At 31.2% G+C, this 10,000-nt stretch overlaps 1 protein-coding gene across 1 annotated transcript in view; it reads left to right on the plus strand.

Annotated features, from left to right (window-relative positions):
- HELRODRAFT_180034 (hypothetical protein) overlaps nt 1-2,894 on the plus strand; it is a gene marked incomplete at both ends in the record, with an annotated part of 4,348 nt that extends 1,454 nt beyond the window's left edge. The window contains 3 exons of the mRNA XM_009028799.1: nt 193-267; nt 1,219-1,318; nt 2,875-2,894. Of these exons, the coding sequence (XP_009027047.1) occupies nt 193-267; nt 1,219-1,318; nt 2,875-2,894 (195 nt within the window). The remainder of the gene's footprint in view (nt 1-192; nt 268-1,218; nt 1,319-2,874) is intronic.
- Between the last annotated feature and the right edge of the window lie 7,106 nt (nt 2,895-10,000).

A 10,000-nucleotide genomic window follows, 5' to 3' on the forward strand; every position in this document is an offset into this window, starting at 1 on the left:
GTTAACCATGGAATGTCGGCCGTGATTACGATGAATTTTTTTTAATTCCGTGAATCAAACTCTGTCAAACGCAAACACAAGGAGTTAACCGATGAAAATAAAATTATGAATATTGAACGTATTTGGTAGAAGCGAAATGAAATAATATGAAAAATATTGTATAAATAGAATTTCTTGTTTAATCACATAAAGGAAGAAGAGGCTGAGGACATGCTGAATGATAGGTCCGTGTACATGAGAGGTTTTTCCATTGAGGAAAGATTTTACGTGAGTTATTGTTGTTGTAGTTGCTGTTGTAGTTGCTGTTGTAGTTGCTGTTGTAGTTGCTGTTGTAGTTGCTGTTGTAGTTGCTGTTGTTGTTGTAGTTGTAGTTGCTGTTGTAGTTGTTGTCGCAGTTGTTGTTTTTGTTGTCGTTGGATGTTAGACGTGTTACCTATTGTTGTCATTTTGTTAGGTGTTGTTGCACGTTGTTGTTGTCTAATGTGTGTTACTGTGTGTTGCTTTGACATGTTGCATGATCGCGAATTATTTGCCTGGTTTTTGCTTGCCATTCTTGTTTCTTGTTGCTGTTTTTAATGTGCATCCTGTTTCTGTCACAATTATTTGTTGAAGATTTGCGAAACAGCATCTATTTAATGAACAGCGTAGCAGGTCAATTTAATTTTCAGACTAAAAGGGTTATAAAATGGTGAATGACAAACACAATGTTTCAACATTATGTACAAGTACATGTATATATTTCATATAAACAGGTCCTGCAAGAAGTTAGGGTAGAAGGGTGATCTGGCATGGGCCTCAGAATTTATGGGGCCTTCGAATTTATGGGGCCTTCGAATTTATGGGGCTTCTAAATGACTCTTACAGACTACTCATATATTACATGTTATACATAAGGCTATGTTTAATTAAATAAAATTAAGTGCCTCCGTACAAACATCTCGGTAACTCATTAATATTAATGAGGTACGCTTGGAAGCACTGTTATATAATTATTGGATTTTTATTACATTCGCATTAATTGGAAATCTTCTAGGATGTCGATTTGAGATCACCAGTTTTAAATGGTGATTTTTTTTAAATGTTCATTGGTTTTGATACAATTGTAAACTATTTGAAATAATAATAATAATAATATTGATTATTATTATTTACTGGGTAATAATAATATTTTTATTATTCAATTTAATTATTTTTATTTGTTAATTTCTTTAAATGAAGGTCAAATCGAAAGTGAGTGACGCCTACGCAATTTTGAGGATGGAGCACCAGGGTAATGACCCCTACTTCAACTCCCCGATGGATAACAACTCTAGATCATGTTAGTTTTCATCATCATCTTTATCGTCATCACATCACAGCATCATCTTCTTCATCGTCATCATCATCGTCGGTAACATCTGAAAACATGGCAATTATTATAACATCTTTGCACTATCATAATTAACATCAATGAAATGTTTCTCAAGTATTTTTTTTAAGTGTTCGTAGGATGGTGTTCATCATTAACTCCTCGCGAGACCCAAACTTTTGGTTAATTTCTTTTTTAACCGTCTAATTATTAAATTACTGTTTTGACGGCTTATGTTTCGGCATTTTTTTGTTTCTTGTTTAGAAAAGTTTAGAAAATATAGTATGGTGCANACATTTTGTTGGGTGCTTCTGTCTATGTATGTCTTTGTATAATTTCTATTGTGCTACGTGGTGCAGAAAAACTGAGTACCTGAAAGGGCGAGTTTTATTGAAGATTTTCCTTTTGTGGTTATATATTATTAGTATGGCTTGGAGGTATCTCGGTGATGCTATTGCAACTGTTTGCTGGTTTATCGAGAATTTGCAGTGTGTCAAAATTTATTTTGATTGACAAACGTTAAAATTAATGTCCGTGTTGTTATCGTTATTTTCATCATAATTTCATCCATCCATCCGCTTTGTCATCCATCTATTCAAACACTCATTCACTCAATTATACAATCATCAATCCATCTATCAAACCATCCACCCATCCATTCACCCATCCATTCATCCATTCATCCAATCTTTTTACTTCATCTGGTCATCATCAGCCAGGTAGTTGTTAACATTGACATCCAAGTGTACAGACTGACTGCTTATTAACTCACCAACTCATCATTCATTCATTTCATTATTTACTTCATACTTGCTAGTTTGCATTAGAATAATAAACCTTTTGTCTGTTTCGTTTTGTTTGTTTGCATTTTGTTGAATAATATAAATTTTAATTAAGTAATTAATTGATTAATTAATTAATCGATTAATTAATTGGTTAAATAGTTAATTAATTTAACGTCAGGACTATTTTTTTCATTCTGATTCATTACTTACCTACTCGCACATACTTATAAATATAGTATAAACATATTTTACGTACATAAATACAAAAATGCATGACTAACCACCAAGAAAATATGTGTTATACAATTATATTTTCTATATGTGTGTTTGTGAATGTGTTTGTGTACAGTAGCGAACGGATCTAGACAACATTGACTGGGGACCAAAAATTTTGAAAAAACATAAATTTGTGTGTGTGTGTGTGTGTGTGTGTGTGTGTGTGTGTGTGTGTGTGTGTGTGTGTGTGTATACCTAAATGACTAACTGCTCATTGTTTAATCCATGCACACGTAATTAATTTTATCTGAAATCCTAATTTTATGCACATGCATTTTCAAACCGGTTACAATTTCTCAATTAATGTCGAAAAAAATGGTTTTTTTTCTGCAATGAATTTGCTTACAAATTGCTTATTTATCTATTTTATTAGAATAAATTCTGAATATATCCTCCAACCAAACGCTTCTTCCATATTTTACATTTCATGATCATTTTTTTTAATTTTTTTGCTCTCATTGACAGTTCAAGAAAACTCTTCATAGTTTACTCATGTGTTGAAAAGAAGAATTCATGAATAGAATTTACAATTCACACACACAAACACACACAAAGAAAAACACACACACACACACACACACACACACACTAATAAACAAACAAACAAACACACAACACGGCCACTTTAAATGTTTTTTTTCGCTTTTTAATCATCATTTTTAAAACCTTTTACATGCAATGAAAAAGTTTAGTATAGATTGTTTTATCTTGAATCAATTCTGATTTTATTTATTTCATTTTAACTTTTATAAATCTTGCATCCATGTTAACTTGTTTTCGTTACCGTCACATCGACCGGCTGCTGGCCGAACCTAGAATACACTGGCTACTTCATAAAGGTTAAACTATTTATAGTGTCTTCACCAGGTTACAACTATTCTCAATGAGATGTTGTTGAATAGAATTTGCACGCATCACACGCACACATACACACATACACACAAATATACGCACAAACAAACCACTTATTGAGGTGTCATTGGCAAGTAGGTTAAAATTTTTCGCAATCATTACAGTCAAACACTACATACATACAAATATACATACATACATACATACATACATACAAATATACATACATACATACATACATACATACATACATACATACATACATACATACATACATACATACATACATACACACATACACACATACACACATACATACATACATACATACATACATACATACATACATACATACATACACACATACACACATACATACATACATACATACATACATACATACATACATACATACATACTTACATACATACATACATACATACCTGGATTGTTTTATCTTTATGAAATGTGACAGTGCCTGTCTGCATTGTTCTTCTGTTACTCTGTAAGCCGTCAATTCATTTAATGAAATTGCTTGAAATTTATTTTGAATGGTTTGATTAGTGCACGGTGATTATGATGTCTTTCTATTGTGTATGTGATGTTTGTCTGCTATTTTTCATGTTATTTTTATGGTATGTGTTGTTATTTCATTGTTCTTGGTTATGTTTGATTGATTCTTTAAATGCAGTAACGAGATTTGTGGCGGTTGTCATTTTTACTTAATCTCAACTCTGATCTCATCTCATCTTTCTAGCAGTTCAATTGAATTTTTTCTTCGAACATTTAAAAAAAATTTGTATTTATTCATTCATTCATTCATTCATTCATTCATTCATTCATTCATTCATTCATTCATTTATTCATTCATTCATCCATTCATTCATTCATTTATTCGTTCGTTCGTTCGTTTGTTCATTCATTTGTTCGATCATTCATTCGTTCGTTCATTCATCGTCAATTCATCCTCATTAACAATTAGCATTTAATTGTTATTTGTTCTCTGCACTAGCACAGGTGTCCGCAAATTATTTATCGTTCACTTTCATACATGGCTTTCTTGATTGCTTGTTCGTTCGTTCATTCGTTCGTTCGTTCATTCGTTTGTTTGTTTGTTCATTCGTTCGTTTGTTGTAGTTGTTTGGTGTTTGGTCATCTTACGAGTGGTTAAACTTCGAAAGTTTGCTGAGTATGTTGTTGTCAAGTGAAGGGACACTGAAATATAATTTTATTGTTTTGGATAAAACATGAAACAATCTCAAAATAATAATTTGATAATTTATTGTAGCAACAAAATCGTTTAACGAAAAACTGTTTTAAAACACATCGGCAACAAACTACGCTAATCAAATTAAAGCCATTATAAAGTATTCTAATAAATAATTTAATAAATCATATAATTCAGAAAACTTGTAGTGAATCACTGAAACCCATTTCACGCGTGTAGGATTAAATCATTCAAATTGACATACGAAACGAAACGAGATTTTATTTGGTTGGCAACATAAATTTCGTGAAAAATAAAGGTTACAGGTCTGGCCAAAATAAAATCTCTTCAAATATATCGAGACACAAACATGCTCAGTTACATATTAAATAATTGGAAAATAAATTTTATATTTTGTTCTAGCAATTTAAAATTGACTCAGAAATTATTAAAACTCTCGATACAGAAGTACAGATGAAAACGTGGTAAATAAAATAACTAATAAACACAAGCGAACATTTTTCTTGGCCACGAATTTAACGGCACTTAATGTTTTTGTTTGCTGTTCTATGTGCTGTTTGTAAATAGTAGATTCATGCTAATTATATTGCGGACGATGACTACCTACTGTTGATGTTGTTGTTGTTGATGTTGTTGTTGTTGTGGTTGTTGTTGATGTTGTTGTTGTTGTTACTGATATTGTTGATATTGTTTCTGATGTTGTTGTTGATGTTGTTGTTGATGTTGTTGTTGATGTTGTTGTTGATGTTGACGTTGATGTTGTTGTTGTTGTTGATGTTGTTGTTGTTGCAGATGCTGTTATTATGTTAATTTATATTATATAGGTTAATTAGTTATTTCTGTATGGGAATTTAGTTAATTGGGTTGGCTCTCTTTTGGACTGGTTGAATAATGTTAGGGGGCATTGTTATGTTATGTTGTGTTGTGTTGTGTTGTGTCGTGCTGTGTTATGCATTATTAGTTAACAAATAATTTGCTACGGTGTTATATACTTAGTCAGTATTGTAAATAACATGAGAAAATAGATATATATAATTTTCAAATCTTTTTTCGAGATAAGCGTTGAAACTAAGGATTCCACACCCTCCAGCAACTACAATTTTTAGGGCAAATAAAAAAAAAGTTTAAAAATTCGTCAACGATGAATTTAATTTAAAATTCATTGGTTGACGTCGTTACTTCAAAGCCTGAGTGGAGATGACGTAATATTCAAGAAAGGAGATGACACTGCTGGTATAATTCGATGATAACTAACAGGACTAGGCTTCATATTCTTAATTCTCTCTCTCCCTCTCTCTCTCTCTCTCTCTTATCTCTCTCTTCTATTGCTCTTTTCCTCTCTTGCACACACACACACACACACACACACACACACTCATAAACATAAGTATATATAAACGAAATATATATTTTTCATTTATGAAAATAAAAAATATATCTGTTCTCTACGTTCGTCCGATTGTTTTGTAAGCCCACACTGCATCGCCACAATTTAGCGTCTCAGTTACCCATTATGTTTTCTTCATTATTTTTATCACTACTGATAAGATGATTATTGCATACAGCGCTATATAAAGATATGAATAATAATAATGACTTCACTTTTATCATCATGGTACTGACTGACGTCATCATCATCGTCACCATTATCACTACCATCATCATCATTTCTATATTTTTATGTCTGGTTACGCTTAAAAAAAAATCTAAAATTCTATCTCTCTCTCTTTCTTTCTTTCTCTCTCTCTCTCTTTCTCTCCTCTCACACATAAGCACGCACACACACACACACAAACAAGCACACACACACACACTACACACACACTCGTATCAACGTACATACATGTAATCCTTCCTGTTAAACAACAACATAATTCATTAAAATCTCTTATAATTCATTTTGATTCAATATAATTCATTTCAATGCATTATAATAGTTCATCCTATTTATACCATGCCGCACTGTCAACCAATCTGTCAATCATTCGAATTCTATTTCAGTGATAACAAGCAGGGTATATACATAGGGATAGAAAGAATGACAAAAATCAGAACAAATAAATGAATGAAGATAAATAAACTAAAAATAAGCATGAAAAACAAAGCACCTTAAACCAACATAAACAAACGTTTATAAACACATAGCGACAAAACAAAATTTATCTGGTCTTTGAGATTGAATACAATTGTAAAGTATTTTAAAACCGTTTAAAGTTGCAATAATAATAATGCTAATATTAATAATATTAATATATTATATTTTAAATAATAATAATGATAATAATGAACAATAATAATAATTGAGTAGAAAATTGCAAATTGAACTTCTAGACAAGTGTAAACTTGGTGCATGTTTGCCTATTTCAGCCTGGCTAGGCTGGCTGTCAAATATTTTCATTGAAATTTTTTTTATTATTTTCAAAGTTTTATTATTGTTAATTGTTGTTGTTGTTGTTTTGTTTTTGTTGTTGTTGTTGATGTTATTTGCGTTTTTTAGTTTTTAATTGTTTTTCTACGTTATGTATTTGCGGTTAAGTGGTCTTGTGTTTGGATTTGTTGTTGTTTGCTCGTTCATGTTCATGTTCACAAATGGCACATACGCGCGTACCTAGTTCGACATACTTATACATGTAGTAAGTATATACGAAACGTATTGCACACATGTACACCATACAAACGTGTACACATACACAAGTACACAATTAATACACTAACACGTACATATCATACCATACATACCAGCAGGTATTTGTTTAACGTACCTAAATACTCAACTAATGCACTAATTGGTGCTGTACATATATAACATTTTAACGTAAAAAATAGTTAAGTTCTATGTGCTGTATTGTATTGTATTGTATTGTAACTAACAGTGATTTGTCATGTTGAATGAATGAAATACACTGAAAGGCAGTTAGAAAATGTTCCCACGCTACGAGAACGCTGCCTGCCCTTCAAACCGTTTCACATTCTTCATTTGAAGTGTTTCAGTTGAGTTAAAGACTAACCAACTGTTGAAATTTATCGCCGGAATGGTTCGTCCGGATATTAAAAATAGATCACTTAATCATGACTTGATGTGGTTTCACGGCTTCAATCACGAACTGCTACTGTATTACTTATTCAAATTAGTCCTATTGTTATTCTAATTATTCCCAACGTGATAGTTCTGCCCTTATTGCTCTGTTAATGGAATTGCCTGTGTTGCTATTATTATTACTATTATTATTATTATTATCATTATTATTATTATAAGAGAATTTATATAGCGCGCTTTAATGCAACTCAAAGGCGCTGCTTTCGTCTGCTGAAATCATCGGGGAAAAAATAAGTCTTCAAATCTTTGCGAAACTTCTGAATAGTTAAACCAGGTTGACGGAGGCTGTATGGCAGTGAGTCTTAAATTTCCTCCTAACAGGAATTCAGATGCTTCGTTCGTATCAATCATATCACATGTGGATGAAGAGTTCGAAGGTTTATATCAATATTTAGCGTCGGTGTCATTGAAAATTTTTCAGTCGTCATCAGTAGAGACAGTTAATGTTTTGAGATGACAGCATGATGCTGCAGGCACATCAAAATATTACAATAAATTAATCACATCAAACAAAGTTAATTTTAATCTAACTTTGTTTAAAATTTTATGGCCGAAATTTTTTAATGAAAAATTGATTAACACCACACAACCTAACAGAACTTCACATTATGTAAGATACACTATATCTTATATATCACAAAATAATATAACACCAAATTATGATACACTAAATCTTATATATCACAACCTAATGTACCATCTGATTAAGTTTAATCACATATATATAAGATATATCATCTTATATATCATATATAGATATAGGATATATCATCTTATATATCAAATCATAGCCTCACATACAAAACAGGCCAGTGATCTGCGTGTTACAAAAAATTTGGCATAACTTTTAAAATTGTTAGTTAGTAAAAACTCAAACCATCCAACTAATCAGTGGGTGCATTTGATATGGTAAAACTAGCTATCCATCTTTTTTCAACTTTCTGATTGTAGGATTTTTCGTATTTTTATTTTTATTAACTAAAAATTTCAAAAAGACAAATAAAAATTAATCACTGACAAATAGTTTTCTGTTCGTTTCATGTTTCTTTTTCTATCTGTCTAATCAACAGTGAACAGTTTTACTTGGAAAACGTTCATAAACATTCATCTAATTTGAAATTTCGTCATAAATGCGTCTCGGAATTTTCACATACATTCACAATTTCCATTAAAAACTTGTAATCAATATTTCTCGAATGAGGAAAATTGGAAAATAATTTGTTTCATGATGCCTAGCTTATAGCATTGAGTTAATTTAATGGTTCATGTTTTTAAATTTTCACGTTACTGTAAATCAGAGACAAACAACTATGTGATGGATTCAGTTCATCTCTTCTCTCGGCTAGAAATCTGATTTCAAAAATCACAAAATATTTGTCAGAATTTTTGCAACAAAAACTTTTTGTTTAAAAAAAATTGAAAAATTAAAGAATACAAAATAATAGAAAGATTAAAGAATAAAAAATATATGCCGGTGTTTGTATGTGTCGAACAACATGTACAAGTGAGTTTCAGTTAAACGACATGAGACAAACTGTTAAAAACATTGGCATTCACGTTTCTCAACAATCAAATACATGAATGAATAAACTTCAACTTTAAACAATGATTCATCGTTCTTTTTTTTATTATACTAATCTGTACGAAAGCATGCACGTTGTGTTTAAATGTTTTAAGAAATATTGTGTGTAAGTGTGTGTTTTTGTGCGTGTGTCTTTTTTAAGGGGTTTTTATTTGTTTGTTTGTGTGTGTGTGAGAGAGAGAGAGATAGAAAGGGAGAGAGAAATAAAGAGCGAAAGATAATTTTTCTTTTTTTATGTAATTCGGAAGTAAATAAAGTAATAAAGTTCTTTAAATTTATGGACTCACCGCAAATGTTAATAAAACTGTAGTCAATCACAAATAACTTTCATTTTTGGGCTTCACTGTCATTTCATTTCATCATTTAATTTAATCATTTTTTTTGATTTAATGGAATAAAATGTGAAAAATATGGAAATAGAAAGAGTTATTGAAAGGTTTTGTTGAGCATCTAGTTCAGGGTGGGCAAAATTTTTGCTGTGAGGGCCGCATTGAGAAATATTTTACTTTTGAAGGGCTAACCTTACCATGATGTACTTAAATAGCAAATTTTTTCGACCCGGCGGAGAATTTTTTAAGATTTGTGGTTCTTTTTTTGGTTATGATGTTGACGACCTTCTCTTTTGGCGAACAGGGTCTCGCGGGCCGCATAAACATAAAATAGCTTCGCGGGCCATAGTTTGCCAACTCCTGATCCCCTGATTTAGTTTGATCTAGTTTAACATTTAGGTTAAAAAAATTTTTATTGAAATGTCATTAAAAACTAGACCGCTTACACATTCATTTTAGACATTCATTAAGAATGATGAAATCTAAAACATTACAACCCATTT

The sequence above is a fragment of the Helobdella robusta genome, assembly GCF_000326865.2.
Source record: "Helobdella robusta unplaced genomic scaffold HELROscaffold_58, whole genome shotgun sequence".
Classification (NCBI taxonomy): domain Eukaryota; kingdom Metazoa; phylum Annelida; class Clitellata; order Rhynchobdellida; family Glossiphoniidae; genus Helobdella; species Helobdella robusta.